Below are 23,178 nucleotides of genomic sequence, written 5' to 3' on the forward strand. Positions count from 1 at the left end.
TGAATCTATCTAGAACAAGTTGTTTGAATTCCTCCAATATAGTTTTATTTATATTTTATTTTTTTAAGATTTTATTTATTTATATGAGAGAGTGAGAGTCGGTGAGAGGGAGAAAGAATGTGAACCCGACTCCACACTGAGCACAGAGCCTGACACGGGGCTCAATCCCACAACCACAAGTCCATGACCTCAGTGGAAACCAAGAGTCTGACGCTCAACTGATGGAGGCACCCAGGCATCCCTCAACATAGTTTTATTAACATACTTTCCAGACTAGATTTTTATGATATAACAATAAAACCAACCCACCCCTAAATTACTACTTTATGTTTTTTTCTAAAATCTTCTGAAATATAACAACAAAATATGTTTGAATGACCAGTGTTGATGTTATTAAATTTGAAAATGACTCCAAATGACTTTTCGGACTTAGAGTATGCTCATTTTTGAAAATGATTCAGGAATCTCTACCCATGTCTCTTCACATTGGTGGAATTGAATTTGTGCACTTTGCAGAAATCACTTTGTTCTAAATTGAAGACTGTAGTTGGGATCAAATTAGATTATGTATGTGAAAGCACCCTGTTAATCGATCTATAAATATATGTCATTAGTATGAGTAAGGATGATGGTCGTCAGTAAATAAATTAAGGTAGTATGGAACTGGGACCTCACTGGGTGTGGCATGAGATAACGAAATAACTAGGTGCCACCAATTGAGTGCTTCTGAAACTGTAATGTGCATAGGAATCACCCGGAGAAATTGTTAAACCGCTGCTTCTGCTTCAAAAGCCTGGACTCAGGCCTGAGTGTCTTAATTTCTAACAAGCTTCCAGGTGATGCCAACACTGCTGATCCACAGAAAACACTTTAAGCAGTTAAGGTTCCAAGCCTTCACAAAAGTTGTTGATTAAGAAAAAATAAATAAAAAGGAAAGAAGATAAAGCCAAGGACTATATTCTTCGAAGTGCAGCCCATCTATAATGGGCTCATATTACATAACCTTGGCACTTTGCACCCCTAAACACACACACACACACACACACACACACACACACACCTATAAGTACCTGAACAACTCCAAACAAGTTTGAGGTGGGAGGAGAAGGTGGTTAGGATGTAAGAAAATAAATAGGATCTTTTTAAGGATTTTTTTTATCACAATCCCCCTAAAAGCTTTTTGAAAAAGCTATATTTCTGCTAGACTATTTAAATTGACATTTAACATTTTTATTATAAATTTAAATAGCACCAAGGATGTTGTTTATGGCATACTTTAAAGTTATTGTATCACTCTTCAATGAAAATGGAAAATCCAGTTATTTGAACCCATTATCATCCACTTAAAACATTAATAAACAAGTTCCTCTCTAACAGGCAGTAATTTCAAGTAGTTTTTTTTTTTCAACTTCCTTTCTATTTCACTTCTCTATAGATTTTTATCCTAATGGGCTTTTATGTTGAAAGTCTTTTATTGGTTATGTTATCATACTTCTTCACATCAACTGTATATCCTATTACCATATATGTAAAACAATTTGTTTTGTATTGGCTTATTATAAACACAAGTAACATTTGATTAGCATAAATTATGAATTTTGATAAACAATTATTATGTGACTATTAGTTGGCACAAATATCCCAAACAATACACAGAGGAGGCATAGAGCAAATTTATTGGGAAGTCTCATATCTAAGAGCCAGCAGGAGAGCATAGAGGATCTCTCAAGATCTCACCCAGCAATGAGAAGTATTTAGACCCAGAACCTCACCCAAGACATTGTGAGGGGGCAGGGAGCATTTATTTGACTATGTAACAATAGGAGCCTCCTAGACGTAAGGATGACTTTCATAGAAAAGTGAAGAAGTTGGAGCCTAGGCTGGCATCAGCTAGAAGCCTTATCACTGTATTTTTTAGCTGGCTCATTGCTGGGTTGCCCGCTGGGGTAAGGAGAGAGAGCCACTGAAGCTAGTCAGCAAAAGGTTTTTGTTTCTTGTCACCTGGAAAGGAAGTGTCTTTGTTTTCTTTTGTTTTGTTTAGGAAGTGTCTATGGAACTTCCTAAGTGAGATGGATGGGGGAGAATGTATTATGATGCCTTGATTAAAGAAAATATTTTAAAATTATTTCTGAATTTGGAAATGTGTAATTTTAAGATTGGGAATAGGTAGGAGATTAGTCTTGTTAAAATGGGAGGAAATTTGGAAAGAGGAGTAGGAAAAAGAGACCCTTGACATATTACCAAGTGAAAGAACCCAATTCGAAAAGGCTATTTACTGTATTATTTCAGCAAAACTGAAATAGGCAAAACTGTGTTCTGAAAAAGGCAAAAAACTGTGGAGCCAGTAAAAAGATCATATATTGCCAGGGATTAGTGGGAAGGGAGAAATGAAACTACTCTGTAGAATACTATAATGGTGGATATATGTCATTATACATTTGTCAAAACCCATAGAATATTCACCACTAAGAGTGAACTCTGGTGTAAACTATGGATTTAGGGGTATTATGATGTAGGTCAACATAGGTTCATCGACCATAACAAATGTAGCATTCTGAGGGAAGAGGTTGATTATTGGGGAGGCTGTGTGTATGTAGGGACAGAGGTTATATGGGAACTCTGTACTTTCTACTCAATTTTGTTATATACCTAAAACTCATCTAAAAAATAAAGTCTAATAAGAAAGAGAGACCTCTGAAAGCAAGCAGTAGGAGAAAAGATGGGGGAAGCTTATATTATTCATTTGGGGGAACGCTGTATCTGGTGCACCAATTATTAAAGGTACTAGTTGGTTTCCAAAGCCTCCAATTATAATTGGCTTTACTATAAGGAAGATTGTTATGAACACATGAGCAGCAACGATTACATTATAGATTTGGTCATCCCTACTAGGGCGCTGGGTTGACCTAGTTTGACTCAAATGAATAGACTAAGGGCTGTACCCACTATACTGGCCCATGCACTGAATAAAAGATAAAGGGCACCAATGTCTTTATGATTAGTGGAAAATAGTGGTTTATGAACATAGGTAAAATGGCTGATGAAAGCATTAGACTGTAAATCTAAAAATAGTGGTTTAAGTCCTCTTTTTACCAAGTTCTGTGGTGAAATATCTTATTGAATTGCACATTTAAATGCTCGTATGCTCTTTAGAAAGTCTTCATATACCTTTCATATACCTGAAACCTGGTTTGAAGATCTCTGGTCTAAGGTTATGGGAGAGTGAATAGACAAGAAAAATGTAGGAAAGATGGGTTATTCATTAAATAAATGGTTTTGGGAAAACTGGGTAGTCATATGGAAAAAAGAAGAAGGGCGGATCTCTGCCTTACACCTCATCAAAAATTAAGTTCTGAATGGATAAAAAATTTGAACATTAAAAAAGCCATGTTATGGCCAACAAGCACATGAGAAAATGCTCCGCATCACTTGCCATCAGGGAGATACAAATCAAAACCACAATGAGATACCACCTCACACCAGTGAGAATGGGGAAAATTAATAAGGGAGGAAACCACAAATGTTGGAGAGGATGCGGAGAAAGAGGAACCCTCCTGCATTGTTGGTGGGAATGTGAACTGGTGCAGCGACTCTGGAAAACTGTGTGGAGGTTCCTCAAAGACTTAAAAATAGATCTGCCCTATGACCCAGCAATTGCACTGCTGGGGATTTACCCCAAAGATATAGATGCAGTGAAACGCCGGGACACCTGCACCCCGATGTTTATAGCAGCAATGTCCACAATAGCCAAACTGTGGAAGGAGCCTCGGTGTCCATCGAAAGATGAATGGATAAAGAAGATGTGTTTTATGTATACAATGGAATATTACTCAGAATATTAGAAATGACAAATACCCACCATTTGCTTTGATGTGGATGGAACTGGAGGGTATTATGCTGTGAAATAAGTCAATTGGAGAAGGGCAAACATTATATGGTCTCATTCATTTGGGGAATATAAAAAATAGTGAAAGGGAATAAAGGGGAAAGGATAAAAAATGAGTGGGAAATATCAGAAAGGGAGACAGAACATGAGAGACTCCTAACTCTGGGAAACAAACTAGGGGAGGTGGAAGGGGAGGTGGGTGGGGGTGGGGGTGACTGGGTGACAGGCACTGAGGGGAGCACTTGACAGGATGAGCACTGGGGTTATTCTATATGTTGGCAAATTGAACACCAATAAAAAATTAAAAAAATTAAAAAGCCATGTAAATATAATAGTAGAAACATGATCTGGAGAGTGACAGATGTGATTAGTGAGGTAGGCAATGAAACAACAGCTGGTTTGTGTAATTACAAGAGGGCCCACAGATCAGCACTGTGTGTTAACTGTGTGTTAATATCATGACTTGTGAAATAATAATAGTTAAGTTGTATTGAGCATTTACAATGTTCTGGGCAATGTTCTAAGCTCTTTCCATGTATTAATCCATTTAATCTTCACAACAACCTGTGTTGAGACCTCCATTTCTCAGATGAGCAGTTGAGTCAGAAAATTGAAGTCACATGCTGGCTGGGATGGAAGCCAAGATTTATTAATTCAAACAGTCTGGCTCTATAGCCCAGGGACTTAATCACCATACTCTGCTACGAGACAGTGCTTATTTCTACGTGTTTTTAAAAATATTAGATATACAGATTAAGAAGTATTAAATTTTGACAAGTTGTATCTGTAGTGCTAAGTTTAAACAACTTGTGCATTTTCTTCCCTTTAGAAAAGCTTTAGAGAAAGACTTTTTTATTTAATAGTTGACTGAAAAAACAGAATTGTTTTATCCCTAATATATTTTACTAACTGAAGAGTATAATTTCCACATCTTTGCAGGCTTACTTCACAACTTAATTCATGGTATTTTAAAAAATCACAGTGTGTACAATAGTTTTAGAAACACACTGTTATTATGCATGAATTACTTTACAAACATGATTATCAATAGTTTATCATGGAGTGATGGTCAAACAATTGTCCTTTAAATTAATTTTCTGCTTGTGTTGAAGTTGAGAGCAAATGTTGTCACATTATTTCCTTGGCAGAGTAAATCTGGAAACCTTGTTAGAAAAGCATGAATACCAAACAGCTCTAGCTTTATAATACTGTTGTGAAATGATTATTGTGATGTTACAAAAGATATAAAATAATGGATTGTCAGATACTTGATAACAAAAATGCTCAATATTCTCTATTATTAAATAAGCCTTAAGAAGAGATCAATTTTTGTTCAAGATTAGATGAAAAATAGTAAAGCTATTTTCTTGTGGTGGGATGTAGAAAGCTTCATTTTTAAGCCTGTACAATGGAGTTTTTGTTTTGATTTTTAAATTTGTATTTTAATTCTAGTTAGATAATATGTTGTGTTGTATTAGTCTCCGGTGTACAGTATAGTGATTCAGCAACTCCATACATCGCCCTATGCTCATCACAGGTGTACTCCTTAATCTCCATCACGTATTTCATCCATCTCCCCACCTTCCTCTCCTCTCGTAACCATCAGTGTGTTCTTCGTAGTTAAGTGTCCATTTCTTGGTTTGTCTCTCTCTTCACACCCCCCCACACACCATGTTCATTTGTTTTGTTTCTTAAATTTCACATATATGCCACTTCTTTGTCCATTCATCAATCTATGGACACTTGGGCTGCTTCCATATCTTGGCTATTGTAAGTAATGCTGCTATAAACAGGGATGCATGTATCTTTTGAGTTGGAGTTTTTGTATTTTGAGGGTAAATACCTAGTAGTGCAATTGTTGGATCATAGGGTAGTTCTATCTTTAACTTTTTGAGGAAACTCCATACTGTTTCTTTAGAGTGGCTGTACCAGTTTGCATTCCTACCAACAGTGCAAGAGGGTTCCCTTTTCACTACATCCTTGCCAGCACTTGTTGTTTCTTATGTTGTTGATCTTAGCCACAGTGGAGTTGTATTTCTTCTAATCTGAAAGAGAATATAAACAGTGGATATAGTTACACTATGTATGAAGTCTTATCCTCAACAGCCCACCTAAGAGGTCTTATTAATACAACCTTTCTCTTATACTCTTTCTTACTTGGAAATAATTTGGGTTTGATCAGAGACATCGAAGTGTTATGTGTAGTACTCAGGAGGAGAATATCTTCTTGGTGGCTTGTAGAATTCCTTATCAGTAGGGTCGCTTTTATTTAAAAGGGAATTTGATAGGTCTGTAGGAGATAGGTAGGTGTGAGCTAGCTCAGATTATTGCTTAAGTTTCCTGAATAGCAATGAAAGCAAAGGAAAGAAATCATAACTTTGTTGGGGGAAGAGAGTGTTAAAAGGAGGGAGCACCCAAAGTTGTGTGAACAGCCAACCAGGGCCTTTGGGAACAACAGAGCTATTTAATGGGTATGTGTTTGCTCTGTGATCAATCTTCCTTCAGTAAATTCTGTGTTGTTCAGTCATGCTTTGTGGAGTGATTTTCTCTTTTAGAAGAACCTGTGCTGTGCTGAGTCCTACTTGTGGTTTGCACATAGTGAAAAAGTGGTTGCTTTTGGGAGCAGCTGATATGTAGGTTATGCGTGAATAATTCTGCTTACTTAAAGGAAAAATGTCATGGCTGGGGGTGAGCAGTGAGCAGTGGTTAACTAACCTCTTCTGTTAATGTGTCAGAAGCCCTTCTGGGAACAAATTGCCTTCTTTTCAAGATAGAAGGCACTCTGGGTTCCAAGCCTACCCTGTCGTCGTGGCAGCTGGGAGCAATTCACACAGATACTCTCACTCTTCCACCACCCCTGGTTTTGGCAGGAAAAATGATAAGTCATTTGAATTTTGGAACTAGTAGGGACATGGAGATAATTATGTTCAATCCCCTGATTTAGGGAACAGAAGCGTAGAGAAGTTAGACATGCCTAATGTTATGGCTCATGCTAGCAGGGGATGGTGAGAATCCAGGCTTCTTGAGTTTTCAACCAGTGTTCTTCCCACAACACCAGAGAACCTAAAGAAATCTGGAGAAGGAGGAAAAATCATACTGGAAAATATAGCTAAGGCATCAGCAAAATGATGAAACTGATATATGGCTGTTTTCCTCTTGTGATAGACTTTTTTTCCATCTGACAAAATATACAAGATAGAAGAAAACATGAGGAGCCAAAAAATATGTAGGTAGCAGGTGCTGAGTTTTGTGTAATGAGTTGTGTGTTCATTTTTCGCATAGGTGAGAAATGGTTCAACCACCAGCTGGGGTAGGTGGAGAAAGAAAATTCTTCATGGTGTAAGTTTCAATCATAGCCCACCGGCTTAGCCATACAACACATGAAGAGATCATGATTATGAAGGGCCACACAGAAGAACCAGGTGCGCAACAGCCTACAAGGAATATGCATTTTCTTCAGATGTCACAAAGCTTCATTTTCATTACTGAGTAATTGCTGTAATAGCATCACTCAGTTCAACCAACAGTACTGTGATGGAGCAAAAGAAAACCTCAAGACAGTATTAGTATTCTAGTACCACTAATTCACAAACACCTTGAACGTTCTCTTTTTACAATGTTTTTGAGATCACAGAAAATAATAGGACAATCTCTTTATTGCTGAATTTACAATCTATACCTTTTGAATTCTTGAAAACTACTTTAAAGGTTGCTCTCTCTATGGTGCCATTCATCTTGGTGTTTAGATGCTTACATTCATTAAACTAAATGAAAGCTCAAAAAGAAACTTTGTCTCTTTTAAGCCAGCAGCTTCTAGTCTGAAGTAATGATTTCATTGGGAGAGGGTGAGGAGGTTCCTTGGCTAGATTCACAGGGGCTTCTAGACAGCTGATACAAAAACTGGAGGGAGGCTTCGGTGGGGAGTATGGTCAGGATTATAAAAGGAATATCCAGATATATTTTCAAGTGGAGGCCTTAGAGTCACTCACCCTCTCACCAAGAGTTTCTATTTAGGTTCTAACCAGTATTGAAGACAACAGGCCTTATGATATGACATATTTAAGACAACAGGCCTTATGATATGACATATTGAAGAGTCAATAATATCAAACCAATACCTTAATGACTGTGGAATTGGTCTCTCTATACAGAAAATCCCAAGGAAAACTAATGTTCACATATATTAAATAGCATTGTGCTTTCTGCATTAAGCATACTTACACTCTATAAGAAATAGTTCTTCAGGGTTATATATGTGTATCTTCTTAAAGCCAATAGCCAAAGTAGACTATTTTAATGATTTAGGTCATATAGTAAAGCTCCTGTATTACTCAAAATAAAAGATATCTACAAAAGTGAGATATGCATACAATGAAATATGTATTAATTAGGGATCTCCAGAACAGAACCAAAGGAAGATAGATAATTTATTATTAAAATACATAACTAGGGGAATCTGCTTTACTTAGTCTATTAATTGAATGTTAATTTCATTCAGAAACAGCCTCACAGACATACCCAAATAATGTTTGACCAAATATCTGGACATCCTGTGGTCCAAAAAAGTTGACAAATGAAATGAACCATTACAGAATACTATTCAGCCTTATGAAGGAGGAAAATTCTGACACATGCTATAATAGGATGAACCTCGAGGACATTATGGTGAGTTAAATAAGCCAGCCACAAAAGGACAAATACTGTATGATTTCACCTATATAAGGTACCTAGAGTAGTAAATTGATAGAGAAAGAAAGTAGAATGGTGGTTGCCAGGGACTGGGGGAAAGGGAAAATGGGGAGTTATTGTGGAATGAGGACAGAGTTTCAGTTTTGCAAGTTGAAAATATTCTGGAGATGGATAGTCATGATGGTTGTACAACATTATGCATGTGTTTAATACTGCTGAACTGTACACTTAAAAATGGTTAAGATGATAAATTTTATCTTAAGTATGTTTTACCACAATAAAAGGAGAAGGAGGATTCTGGGAAGATGATGGATTACCAAGCACTAAGAATCTGTCTCCCTACCTAAACAGCAATTGCACTGGCAGCAGGATCTGTCTCATACAACTATTTTGGAACTCCAGAGTCTATTGCAGGCTTGCAGTCTCCAGAATCTTGAACATAAATTATGGTAACAGAGATTACAGGCTCTGAGTAACAGTGATTGTGAGATCTGGGTAACAGTGACCATCGACTCTGTGTAATTCCATTTTCCCTTTTACTCCTCTAGCCCACGGGGCTATAACCTTGTGGTGTCTTACCTTCTCCTTTTTGTTCCGTGTACTCATTCAACAGCTGTCTAACCAATTTCCCTGCTTTAGATACCTACGATGGTTTAGTTTTCTTTTTTGAAAACAGTAGAGTGTATAGGGCTGGTACTAGGACTCAAGTCTATTCATTGCCAGTTTGCTTGTGTATATCTAGAGGGCATATTGGATCCCTAGATCTGGGAATGCAGGCCCTAGTTGTTGGGGTCCCCAGATCTTAGAAGCTGGTATTTTACAAGGAATATGGGTTATAGACAAATTCTACTTTTTTCTAATTTCATTTTCTATTGTGGCAGTCCAATTTTAGTCCTATGTATGTGTACATGCACCTGCAAGCCCACAGCTCTGATTATTATCAACTCATATAGAAGCTTGCAGACCTTCCATTAGAGATGACAATTTCACCAGTGCCATTATTGAAGTTGTGCTAAACAAAAGATATATTGCTCTATAATGCTCAAATTTTTTATTTTGCTACATGACATAGTATTGATCAAGTCTAGAGTCAAGCCACAGTCACATTGACTTTTTCTAGTGTTACTGCTAACTTACTGGAAAGAGTCTAAATTAAAGAAAGAATGTTTGGCTGTTAGCACAATCTGTCACTTAATTTTTTTCAATATTGGACAGACTTGGGCATCTTCTGTTGTGTTTTAAGACATTCTAAACCAAGGACATGGTCTAGAATTATTCTTAGTGGTGAATTCTGGGTTTCAAAGGCTACCCACATAGGATGATCTCCCACATACCACTCAAATAAATTTCTTCCTTAGATTTCCCTCCCTCCCCTCCTTCCTTCCTTCCCACTGGAATTCCTAAATGGTTATGTAGAGATTTAAGCAGTTTATCATTTACATTTTACTTATTTCTTGAAGAGTATCTCATTTTGAAGTATTGCAAAACTGAAGTCATTCTTTTGGGATGGAGCAGGAAAAGAGATGAGGGTGTAGAAAGAAATCCTATTGTTGGGGTCTTACAATAACTGTTGGTTAACTTAATATGACTCCTTGAGGTAGAACAACTCACTTTTCTGCTCTTCTACAGCAGTAAACGTTCCCATAAATTTTCTAATTCTGACCTACAGGGTTGTAGGGATTATAAAGAGTGTAAATAAGGGGCAATTCCAAGGAAGCCCAGTTTGTGTCACCTAGAAGTGAACATAATGGTACATTTGTGCATGGGGAAGAAGCAAAGGACGGGGTGGAAGAGGGATATGGACAGTATTGGCTAGGATAATGGGGTCATTAAGAATTGCCAGGATCACTGGGGTAATTCAGGTCCTGATTAGATAGGACAGAGCTTTCTAGGGCCTGGACGCTTCCATAGAGTATGGATCTCATCCTCAGCACATGCAGGAGTGCTTTACAGGAGATTCCATCTGAGCAGAAAGCATCTACCTATAATTCGGTTCTTAAGGTCCAGAACACCTGGAAGGGTATGCAGTTACTTAACAAGCCAGTGTTGACAATCATGGTCAACAGCACATTTTGAGGCCAGAGCATGGCACAAAATATTTCTTCTGTTTCATTTCAGACCAAACTGAGTTAGCCTTAGAAAGATACCTGGAAATCTTTTTTTTTTTTAATTTAATTTTTTTTTTTTATTCTCCTAGTTTTGTCCTTCCTTTGTCTTGCAGAAACTGCTTCCATCCTCCAGGTACCTCCAATGGGTAAGTCCCAGTAGTTTTCACCCAGGGATGGTGACAATAGAATTTTACAGCCCCTCCTTGGTATTTTCTTAGGTCTTTAGACTCTTTAGAGAAGCACATTTATAAGACAAACTCTCCAATTGCTACTTTTAATCAATTCTCATAGTTTTGATGCTTGTTATGATAAAAGATTCATCCCTAACAGAGGGTGAGTAGGAACACAGCAGGCCAAGGGATGGAGAACCCTATTCTGATATACACCATGGCTGTCTATAGGTCAGGACCTGGCGCAGCCCTGGGCAATATCCAGTTGTTTTAAGACTTGTAAGGAGGAAACTGAGAAGGTGAGGGATACATAAAGTCTGATTAAGAGTAGTGGACGTATTAAATGGAAGCATATTTGGGGTCAAATTTGTGGGCAGTGGTATGAGATAATAATGACGTAGCCCTCTGCCTACTTTATCCATTTGTGCACAAGGGCTTTCTTTTTAGATGCTAGAACCAACCAAGCTCTTATATTTGGTATGTGTCCTTTCTGCCCTTTAAAATGCTTGGGTTTTCTTTCTATGGATTTTCATTAATATGTATATCTTGGTAGAGAAAGAGTGCATCTTATTTCTTTGGAGTCATTTATATAATAGAAACTGAGATTCAGATCATCTTATGAGGTGTATAAATATGATCAGAGGCTAAAAAGCATTGAAAGTATCTAATAAGTGTAATACATTATTTTTTTGTTATAGCAACATTATTTTGAATACAAATTCTATTGAGAGTGACTGAGGATTTATTAGTTAATATTTATAAATCTATTTATGCTGCTTCCATTTAAGATAAATGGAAAATCTAAACAGTTATGGTCAGAAAGGCTGAAATGAGTTTGATCTTGGTTACATAAAACTTTCATCTGTTGACCTCTTTCCTTAATGTCTGCAGGCAAACACTCACTCATCTGAAGTTTTGACCTTGAAGATTTCAAAGGAAGGAGCTGAGATGCAAGTAAGCAGAAGGTATGGGTTTCTTGAAATTTATTTTCTTTAAATTTGACACTCAAAGGAAAAAAAATATGGTCATCAATTTGATGGTCATACACAAGAAAGGGGTACTTACCCTGTGAGGCAGTATATCATGGGAGTTGAGAATGAAAGCTTTGGAGCCATACTCCCTGAGTTCACATCCCAGTTTTGCCACCTGTTAACTGTGTGGCATTAAGCAGGTCACTTAAATTCTCTGTGTTTCAATTTCCATCCTTTGATTGCTTAGGTATTTGGATGGCAATGTGCCAAATGGTATATGCCTTTTCTACCAAACACTTTATTGATTTTGAGTAATATATGCAAAGTGTGTAAGTAATGCTTTAGCAGTTAGTATTTGCATATGCAAGCTGCCATTAACCAGTATACTTTGTACAATAAGGAGATCTACTGGAAAACCAATGGAAACTTACTGAATGGAAGACAGGCAGAGAGCCAAGTTTGGGAAAAGGGCAGGAGTCAAAGATGCCACGGAGGCAGGCAACAAGAGCCACACCCAGGTCACTTCTGGGACTGGTCTGGCTTTCAGAGCTCCTCTGCTACCGGGATGCTTCTGACCTCCAAACATTTTCTCCTGTTCTATCTGCTCCCAAGTTTGAGAGTCCTGGAATCAAGGATGTTTGGTTGAGTTTCTTGCACGGCTCTTCCTGCCCTTCTCCCTGCACTGTATCAGGAGTGGGTAAGAGATGTATTTGACCCTCTTGGTTTCCATAACAGGAGGTGGCAGTGGAAAGCAGTCACTGGAATCCATCCTTCTGTCAAGATTAGATAAAATGGAGAATTCTTACCAGTAGGAACATGTGGTGTTTCTGCATAGAAAAAAAAAAATCACAAATCTCTGCTTTACTTACATAAGACTTCAAATTTTCCTCAGTAGCTCCATGAGCCATAGTATAATGGTAAATAACAACTGGCTTGCTGGCCCTGATTTGTAGCATTTGTACATTTCCAAGGGCAAACACTCCTACTGTGGCCAATTTCAGGCTACCTGCATGACATCTAAACACAGTTGAGAAGAGAGGTACAGTAACATACTATTATATAATATTTTAGCCATACAGCTACAACACATGTACATAACTTCAAGGGCACAGATGATAGGGAAATGTAAAATAATTCAGAAGTAATGAGTTTTAAGTATTTATTACCTTTGTTGTTAATATAATTTATTTAATTGTAAATTTGTATGATCTAATTTTTAATAATAGCTATATTTTAACAAATGGCTTGCAAAATTTTCAAAAAAATTTTGTGAACCAGCTCACCAATGCCTATGAGATGGATCAATAATGTTATTTTTTTAATATATATATATTTTTTATTTATTTATGATAGTCACACAGAGAGAGAGAGAGAGGCAGAGACACAGGCAGAGGGAGAAGCAGGCTCCATGCACCGGGAGCCTGACGTGGGATTTGATCCCGGGTCTCCAGGATCGCCCCTGGGCCAAAGGCAGGCGCCAAACCACTGCGCCACCCAGGGATCCCAATAATGTTATTGAGAGAGAGATTTCTTACACAGTGCAAGGCTTGGTGAGAGGCCTAGGACCTGGACATTTTGTACAGTACATTTTTATTCATTGGGGATCCTCAGTAACAGATTAATAATAGTATCTGACATTTATCTAACAAAACATATTCTTATTCAACATCCCATTCATTTATTATTCTCACAACAAACCCAGGGAAAAGGTAAGCAAGGTATATTACAGGTGAGGGAACTGAGAGAACTGAAGTGAACACTGACAGATGGAGTGGAAACTCGATTTGGGTCCCTGAGACTTCCAGTTCACAGCGTATTCCATATCATCCTGTGTCTTTGAATCCTTTCCCACTCTGGAACAGCCATTTATTATGGGCAGAGCAGTAAATAATCTGTGAAGTGTATGTCAGGCCTTATTTCCTGAATTCTGCCCAGGGGGCCCTCCTGTATCTTTACAAATAAAAAAATGAAATAAAATCAGAGGCCCACAGAATGGACAATGGTAATGTGTTGCATTAGCAGTGTTGATGGCCAGACTCCAAGGTGGCCCCATTAGCCATCCTTACCCCTGGTGTTCATGTCCTTGGACTCCTTCACTGAATAAGGAAGGCTATGTGTGTAACTAATAGAAGTGACATCACAGAAGTGATGGTATACCACTTTTTAAAATATTTTATTTATTTATTCATGAGAGACACAGAGAAGCAGGCTCCTCATGGGGAGCCCGATGCGGGACTTGATCCCAGGATCCTGGGATCAGGCCCTGAGCTGAAGGCAGTCGCTCAACCACTGAGCTACCCAGATGCCCCGGTATACCACTTCTTAAGCTAGCTGCAAAGAGCACTGCAATTTCTGCTTTGGTCTCTTGGGTCACTTGCTCTGGGGGAGGCCAGCACAGTGTTGTAAGCACACACACACAGCCCACATGGCAAAGAGCTGAGGCCTACCAGCAACAGCTAGCACGACTTGTGAGCCATATAAGTGACCTACCTGGGAAAGGTGGAAGTGGATACTCTAGTTCCATTCAAACTTCCAGGTGACGTGGCCTTGCCTGACATCCAGCTGTAACCTCATGAGAAACCCCAGGCCAGAATCACCAACTTAAGTTCTACCAAACTCTTGACTCTGAGAGTTTCTCAAACAGTGTGAGAGAACTAATTTTTGTGTTGTCTTAAGCCACTAAGTTTTGGGTAATTTGTTACACAGCAGCAGATAAACTGCATTTCTTTACAAGCTGCACTAGATCTGCTATGGGTGATCTTAAATACAGAGAGGTGTTAGGGACTTAAAGGCACATCTCAAGTAATCGTTTATTGTTTCGTTTTTGCTTTCCACCAAGGAAATTCAATTTCAAGTCAAGGTTCTGAAGCTTTGTACAATATAACTTTTGAAATGCATTTTGTTCTTAATGTTTTCCTAAATGACCTCTTGTCCACAAGAAGAGCACTCTCTTAAGCGCATCTGCAACTCTGAAGGGCAAGGCAACCTGAACTGGAATTCACTGGCACTGTTAAGTCATCTCATCATAGCCCTTTAGACCCCCCACCTTCACTACTATTTCTAATTCTTTTGGGTTTCTGGGCCCTGGCAGCTTTTCCCTTTGGGAAAACCAGGACCGGGGGAAAAATAATCAAAGAAGTTAATTGGGAAGGGAGGGGGCCTAGGGACCCATTGGATGTTGGGGGTGGAAATCTTAAGCTCGTTTGCAAACCACCAGCCCCAACACCCCTTGGGAAACTGAGCCTTGACCCGTTCTCCAGGTGTCCCCGCCCGCTAAATTGGCTCCTAGAAAAATCCGCTCTCCTCTCCAAGAGCTCAGGAGAGGATCTCAGCGAAGCGGGAGGCTCTTGTGCCTGCTGGGAGAGGCGGAGCTGAGATTAACCAGCTCCTTGGCGCGTTTCCTCCGAGCTGGGGGAGGTCGAGCACCGACGGGGAGTAGGCGCCCAACCTGGGGGGCCCGTCCGCGGGCGGAGGAGACCGGCAGGTGGGGAGAGCGGGCGGCAAGCCTTGCGGGCACTGCCACGGAGCGCCGGCGCCTCCAGCATGGAGTGGGAGCTTAACTTTCTGCTCTACCTGGCGCTCTTCTTCTTCTTGCTCTTCTTACTTTTCCTCCTGCTCTTCGTGGTCATCAAGCAGCTGAAGAACTCCGTGGCCAGCACGGCCGGGGCGCTGCAGCCCGGGCGTCTCTCCGTGCACCGGGAGCCCTGGGGCTTCTCCCGCGAGCAAGCGGTGTGACCCGTAAGGCGCGAGCGCCCGCGGGAGGGCGCGGAGCTGCGCGGGCGCCGGCCTGGCTCTCAGCCTCGACTCCCCGACCGCCAGGTCCCAGGGCCAGGCCAGGTTTTAAACTCCGGCAGGTGCGTTCGGGTGTGCGAGGGGTCGGCGGTGGGGCGAGTTCCCTGGCCCCTCGGGGGGGGGGGGGGGGCTCTGGGCTGGAAGCATGCTCGGTTGCCAGGCTCGGCGGGTGTATGGGGTCTAGGCTGGTGCTGTGCCCGCAGGCACCGACCCTCCGCCTTTCGGGGTGGGGAGCGATGGAGACACAGACGTTCAGCTGTTGGAGCCGGGATGGCTTCGGGCACCTGCAAGCTCTTCCTCCCCGCCCCACTGCGTTTTAGCTTGTCCGGAAAGCATGAGAACTAAATCATTCAGTTAATTCAATCCAGCCACTTCCAAACCAAATTCGATTCCAAAAATCGCATGTCAACGTAAATGTCCAAATTATTGAGAGAGTGTGGGCTCTGGGACAGGAAGCGGGAGGAAACAGTGCACCCCTCGAAGTATGCCAAATACTGCTTTTAATGTCTTTGCGCTTTGCTAGACGCTAACTGGGTTTCCTCTGACCGTGCCCGAGAGGATGCAGTGGCCCTTCTTCCCCGTAATCTCTACTCTTGTAGCCACCGACTCATTGATGCCTTCAGAGTTGCCACAGCAGGTGGATTTAGAATCTGGAACAGGCGGGAGGGTGAGCGTTAGCGAGTCATTTGGGAGATGCCTTGGGGTGGTGAAAAGAGGTGCTGTTCACACATTGTAGGGCAACAGGAAAAAAGAGGACGGGGAGGAGCGAGGCTGTCGTTTCAGGTTGTAAGACTAGACCGTTTGCCAGAAGATTGGCAGGCAGCATTAAACATATTAACGTGCCCTAAGCATCCTCTAGGCAATGTCAGCTTGGGGGAATAACAGTTTCATCTTTCAGACGCTTTTTCTTCAATTTATGTCGTCTCGAGTTCTGGAGTCGAGCTGTTGCCCTGGGTTGGTGCACTGAAGGCCGCCACTGCAGTTACAGCCGGCAAGGAGCGCCCCTGCCCAGAGAGGACCCCAACCACCCGAGTTGGACATTTTCTGCAATGGTAAGCAGGGGGGCCTCCTTGATTTCACTTTGTCCCTGGTTGTAGCTGAACTTCTAAAGACCCAGAGCCTAAAACAGTGAGAGGTTAGGATGGAGGAAGTGGGTGCAATGAAAAGGGCTCTCTCTCTCTCTCTCCCTGTTAGAACCCAATGAGCTCTCTACTAGAACTGAGGCACCCTACTGATTCCTAACTGCAAGAATCAGTGTCTATGCAGAGGAGCATAGAAATTAGGATGGGATGTGAGGAATGTTTACAATTATAATAATCATTTTGGAAAACAGTACAGGGGGTCTTGGAGTTAGTTGAAATACACAATGCAGGCATAATTTGTCTTCAGTAAGGGAAGATTCTGGTTCAGTCATGTTAAGGTGGGATAAGCTGTCCATGTCATGACTGGATATTGAAAGCATTTATTAATTTTAGGTACAGGGGTCATGTAGAGAGGATAAAAACAACAAAATACTAAGTTTTGCCTAAGTTGACAATATGAAAGTGAAGTGGAAGATTATTTTGATAATTCAAGGGGAGGAAAAATACTGTCATGTTGGTAAATGATTATGGGGAAAATTTTCTGGCTGAGACATTCAGATATTTTCCCCTACTTCTATTTCATTTTTGTGTTTTTAATGAAGCATAGGGATGTGTGTATATATATTTCTCTTTATATAGAAGCATATATGTAATTCTCTCTATATAAATAATTCTATATCTCTATCTACCTGTCTATACTTCTCTTTATCCAGGCCATAGTACGATTTGTTTTGAATTTCCAGTTTGAATCCTGGAATCAACTGCAGTGACTCTATCTTGTATTTTTTTTAATTTTTTATTTATTTATGATAGTCACAGAGAGAGAGAGAGGCAGAGACACAGGCAGAGGGAGAAGCAGGCTCCATGCACCGGGAGCCCGATGTGGGATTCGATCCCGGGTCTCCAGGATCGCGCCCTGGCCCAAAGGCAGGCGCCAAACCGCTGCGCCACCCAGGGATCCCTCTATCTTGTATTTTGAACAATAGTTCTCTAATTGGTTGAGACCCCTGCAGTGACTTTTAGTTATTGGGTTGGATGATTAATATGGACATTGAAGATGAGTGTGGGAGTAGTTTATTAGCAATTACAGTTGTTTACAAGGATGGAAAACAGTCACTTCATACTTTATAAATAACCAGAAGGCAAATTATTTTAACTACCTCCTTGACTTCTTGAGTTTGTAATACTTTAATCTTCCCAGTGGTGCAGCTGGCATCCAGAGGTTTAAACCTACCCTTACTCTTCTAGAGACAAGACTAGAGAACTCAGGGTGAGTAGTTTGCTGCCATCCCTGTGTAAAGCCAAGCCCTGTATGGTTCTACTGACTCTGCTTTCTGTGAAAGGAGTGGTCACTTTTCTATCTTGTGCCCAGTGCCATTTTATAACCCCCTTGTAATCTAATTATTAGTTGCTAAATTCCCATTTGTCTCAGCCGAAAAAGAAAAAAAAGAATATTTATTCCTGTTATTCAGTCTCTGCTTGGAACTTGGCCCTAAACTCTGAAAATTAAAGTCCCTCTCATTTGCTCTCAGAACTTGCTGCTGTTAATCTCCTGCTTTGCCTTTGCTTAGTTAGGCACTCTGCTTTTGAATCTTGGACACCCGTATATAAGCTGCCTTTTTCTATTCATTTATTCAACTATCGTTTTTCCAAAACTCAACAAAGACCGATCTCCTAAATTAGAACTGCTTTTGACCTCACTTTTCTTTTTTCTATCTGTATATTCTTGATATAATGCTCTGACACCCACAATGCTCTAGATTCCTAGTTTGTATGTGTTGGCTGCTCTATCTGTTGACCACATTCTGATCCTGACTATCACTATACCAAGTCTATTTTTGAAGATGGTATGCATGTGGGCTAGACATTAAAACATTTGAAAAGTCAGGAATGTTTAAAATAACTGCTCATTATACAAGTATAACTTGATCATAGAAAATTCTTATGTTCTATTTCCAATGAACAGTTTTTAGGGATTCTTCAGCAATGTTAGAAGCTGAGTTGAATTTCTTACATTATAAGGAAATAGGCCATAATTCAATTATTAGGAAATACTAGTATATTACTTCAAGTTTCCTTATTTCATTGTTGTCTTTAAATTTCAGTTGTTTGAAATGACTTCAAATCTTATTAAGATAATCTTGATTGTTTCTCTGATTTCCAAACCTGTAAGTGCAATGAATCAGCAGTTCCGCTTGGAAAGATAACCATTTTAAGTTGAATGAGAATGACATCACACTCACACCTGCAAAGTCTGAAATGTCTAATAAAGTAGATTCCTATGTTTGAACTTCAATTTTGGGGCACAGCTGTAGATGCAGGACGGATGCCATCTGGTGCAGTTCCACAGAAAAAGAGATAAAATTTACCCAGAGTGTGCCATGCACTGGCTTTTCTGGGAATGACAAGGTGCCAGGATTTGTTTTTGGTTCATTTGCAGGGGTGGAAACTTGGAACTAGGTGAGTAAAATACATGCAATATCTCCATTTATAGCTTGACATTTTGTATTTCCAATTTTGTTTATACTTTCAAAATAAGTGCAAAAGAGTTAACTTTTAAAAAAATGCCCCCCCAAAATAAAAAAAAAATGCCCTCAAATTTAAACATTGTAACTAGTTAAAACATTTAGGATAGTGGGAAATGTTTACTTTTTCTAACTCATAACTACTAAGCTAGGGACTTTTAGAATACTAATGGTACTAATGCAGTACATGGAACATATTTACAGAGTACTGCACTTTGGTTTTAATTTCTATAGCTACTCTGAGGTAGATGTGCTTATTTAAGCTAAAACCACAATTAAAACTCTGGTATCATTAGCAAATCACTGTCAGGTGTCTGTGTCACATACAAGGGAAAGTTAAAAATTAAGCTGCAGATCTTTGAGGTTAATTTTTTGGTGGGGAGGTTTGAATCAGTGGAATAAATTCTCAACTCTACATTTCTTATTGTGTCCACACAAAATAAAATTATAGATTAAATAATGACCTGATTAATTATCTGAGTAGTTAGCATCTTAGTACGTAGGAATGGGGGCAATCAGAGGGCAGACGTGTGCTTAAAACCATAGTCAGAACATAATAGGCACTCAGAAAAATACTTCCTGATGAATTAAGCTAAAAATCCTCTTATTCTCCTTAATAGTAGCTATTTTATGTAATAACCCTAATGATTTCTTCCACCATTGTGCTATATAGACATGGGTAGGTTGAAGTTAAATTTTTTTAAAAAAATTTATTCATGAGAGACACAGAGAGGCAAAGGCATAGGCAGAGGGAGAGCAGGCTCCCTGCGGGGAGCCTGTTGCAGAACTGGATCCTAGGATACTGGGATCATGACCAGAATGGAAGGTAGGCACTCAACCACTGAGCCACTCAGGTGCCCCTGAAGATAAAATTTTTTACTTAACTTTTGTTTTATTAGTATGACTCTATGAGGTTACTTGAACTTTATTGAATATATATAGATTCTTCAGGCAAGTTGGGTTTTTTGTTTTGTTTTGTTTGTTTTACATTAAAATGAAATCTTGCTTTCCTATTGGGAATTAAGATGGATTGCTATCTCAGTAATAGAGGAGGAAGTTACTGGACCAAACTGTAGCTTATACATATAAGAATAGTATAGTAGGAGTTTTGTTTTGTTCTCATGTGTCAAGGAGGTTAGCTCACAGATGTCAGGGTCAAGGTAGCCCCTGAGGTTCCTCTGGCTTTTCCCTTAGGTTCCAAGATGTTTGCTGCAGCTCTCCCAAGAAGTTGAAGGAAACTGAAAGGGAAAACAGGGCGCATCATTTTGATTCTGCTTCCTCTTAAAGAGCTTTCTCAGAAGCCTAACAACTTTTACTTACATATCATTGGCTAGACTGTCATATCTGCAAGGTTGCATGAGAACTGTCATTTTTGTAGCTGGACATATGACTGCCTTCGACAAAAAAATCTGAGGAGATCTAAGGAAAAAAGATTGATGGTGGATCTTTGGGGGAACAAACTAGCAATCTGTGCCCTGACTACAAAATACAGTTTTAAAGGAACATGATGATTGAAAGAGAACAAAATTGTAACTCATTCACAATTAATAGTACTCCAAGCAACACTGCTCTGCTCCGAGAGTGAGCAGAGTGAAGACATCCTAGGTTGTTTTCTTGAAACACCTGCCAGGACTGGCTTTCCCAGCCAGCCAGTATGGTTGTCCCACATCAGGATTTCCTAGAAGAGGACCCTGGGAACCTGTACACTTCCTTGAAGGACATAATCTATAGAAGTTTGGAATGGGAGAAAGAATGCGCTACCTTGCTGCTTTACCATCTGCCTCATGTATCTCTAATTTTCCTTACAGACTTTTGGTAGCGTCTAGTTTGTGTTTGATCCCTGGAAAGGGATCATCCCTTTCATACATAGGAGAAATTAATCTGTGTAAAGAAAGGCTACTTTACTCCCTTCTGTGACTCCACCACCCATCTAGGAATATCCTGGGAGAAGAATTGCTTCTCAAAGCTGATTCCATAATCAGCCTACATCCTGCCTAAGCAAAGGGAGAAGAAACACTTCCCACATCCCAAGGCTGTCCAAAAGAACTTTCTGTGATGACAGAAATGTTCTATATTTTCACTGTCCAATATGGTAGCCACTAGCCATGTGTGTCTAGTGAATGCTTGAAATGTGGCTAGTGTGACCGAGGAAGTAAACTTTCATTTTACTTAATTTTAAAACATTAAAATGTGGCTAGTGGCTGTTGTGTTGTGCAGCACAGTACACAACCTTCTTTTTCTTGTGTTTTATAACCACCTGGGAAGGGTTTGAGCCAGTCATGTGCTTGATGTTCCATGGTCTTCATTATTCTACTTGGTCTTTGAACTTGTGTCCCAGGGAAAAGGAAAAATGGAATCTTGGAACTAAATTCAAGATGTTAACTTGACATCTATACATTGTATGTATTTCTGTATAAATGGAATGATCTCCTGGGAATAGGTCCTGTGATTGATTTTTGTGACAATTGATGATGGAAAAATGGTGGTTGTATTGGTCCACTTAACATTCCTAGTAAATATTATGTGTTCCTAGTCAGAGTGAGTCAGCAGGAATCATTTTGCTCTGTTGCACAATTCATTCTGGTTTATTTTTGTAATATTGTGGCTGCTAAATGATTATTCCATGTGTGTTTTTCAAAATACTTAGTGGTTTATATTTTTTAAAAGGCTGTGAAATAAAAAAATATATGTAACTCAGTTATTGTGTGTGTGAATTATTCTTACGCATAATTTTTAAAGAGATAGGATGAGATTAATGGACAGAAGGAAACATTTATTTTTATATCAGATTTTTTAATGGGCATGTCTGTATGTCAATTTATCTTTTAAAAATATTAAATAATATTTTCATCATATGCAGAGTTTGGGTAAAATATTAGGGTGGTAATGGTATTGGGGTAATTTTTTCCTGGTTGTTTTTCTATGCTGAACATCACTTGGATCTTGTTTCTCTACAGTGCCCCGTTTGGGGTTGTCTTTTATTATTGAGTTATAGGAATTCTTGATATATTCTAGATACTATTGATTTATTGCATATATACATTTTTAAAAAACATATTTTATCTATTTATTCATGAGAGACACACAGAGAGAGGTAGAGACACAGGCAGAGGGAGAAGCAGGCTCCTCTCAGGGAGCCCAATATGGGACTCGATCCCTGGCCTCTGGAATCTCGCCCTGAGCCAAAGGCAGATGCTCAACCCTGAGCCACCCAGGTGTCCCAATGATATATATGCTTTAAAGCAATTTTATCCTAGTTTGTGGCTAGCCTATTCATTTTCTTAGCAATGTTTTTAAAAGAGATAGCTTGAATTTTGAAATTAGATGTATCCACCTTTTTTTTAAAGATTTTATTTATTTATTCATGAGATACAGAGAGAGAGAGAGAGAGAGAGAGAGAGAGAGAGAGGCATAGACAAGGCAGAGGGAGAAGCAGGCTCCACGCAGGGAGCCTGACATGGAACTTGATCTTGGGTCTCTAAGATGAAGCCCTGGGCTGAAGGTGGCGCTAAACTGCTGAGCCACCCAGGAAGCCCTGTATCCACCTTTTTATGTTTATTGTTTTCTAGGTGCTAAGAGACTTTTGCCTATCTTTAGGTCACAAAAATATTCTATGCTTTTTTTCTCTACTAGAAGCTTCACAGCTTTAAGTTTTACTATATCTGCTACCCATCTTAAATTAATTATTGTGTAGAATGAGATGAAGATTAAAATTCTTTTTTCTACCCATTTCTTGAGAAGACTTTTCTCTCCCCATTAGATTGCTTTGGCATCCTCATAAAAAATAAAATGATCATGTATGCGTGGGAATATTTCTGGGCTCTCTGTTGACTTCCACAAGGTTATTCTCATCCATTACAACACTGTCTTGATTACTGTCGTTTTATAATCAGTCTTGGTATTCACTACAAAGTGTTATCGAATCTGAACTTTATTTATTTATTTTTTTTTTTGA

General features: G+C 39.5%; 1 protein-coding gene across 2 annotated transcripts in view; it reads left to right on the top strand.

Moving 5' to 3' along the window:
* The window catches only part of SMIM43 (small integral membrane protein 43), a 37,963-nt gene extending 16,043 nt beyond the window's left edge, over positions 1–21,920 (top strand). Inside the window, exons 2-8 of one of the 2 annotated variants that reach the window (XM_077861163.1) lie at positions 7,169–7,308; positions 8,385–8,551; positions 10,773–10,829; positions 11,745–11,818; positions 12,225–15,678; positions 16,502–16,668; positions 20,418–21,920. In XM_077861163.1, the coding sequence (XP_077717289.1) occupies positions 15,368–15,559 (192 nt within the window). In that variant the 5' untranslated portion in view covers positions 7,169–7,308; positions 8,385–8,551; positions 10,773–10,829; positions 11,745–11,818; positions 12,225–15,367 and the 3' untranslated portion in view covers positions 15,560–15,678; positions 16,502–16,668; positions 20,418–21,920. The remainder of the gene's footprint in view (positions 1–7,168; positions 7,309–8,384; positions 8,552–10,772; positions 10,830–11,744; positions 11,819–12,224; positions 15,679–16,501; positions 16,669–20,417) is intronic. The other variant, XM_077861165.1, reaches the window with a different exon arrangement.
* The last annotated feature ends 1,258 nt before the right edge of the window (positions 21,921–23,178 follow it).

Source organism: Canis aureus, chromosome 20, assembly GCF_053574225.1.
Source record: "Canis aureus isolate CA01 chromosome 20, VMU_Caureus_v.1.0, whole genome shotgun sequence".
NCBI classification, from domain to species: domain Eukaryota; kingdom Metazoa; phylum Chordata; class Mammalia; order Carnivora; family Canidae; genus Canis; species Canis aureus.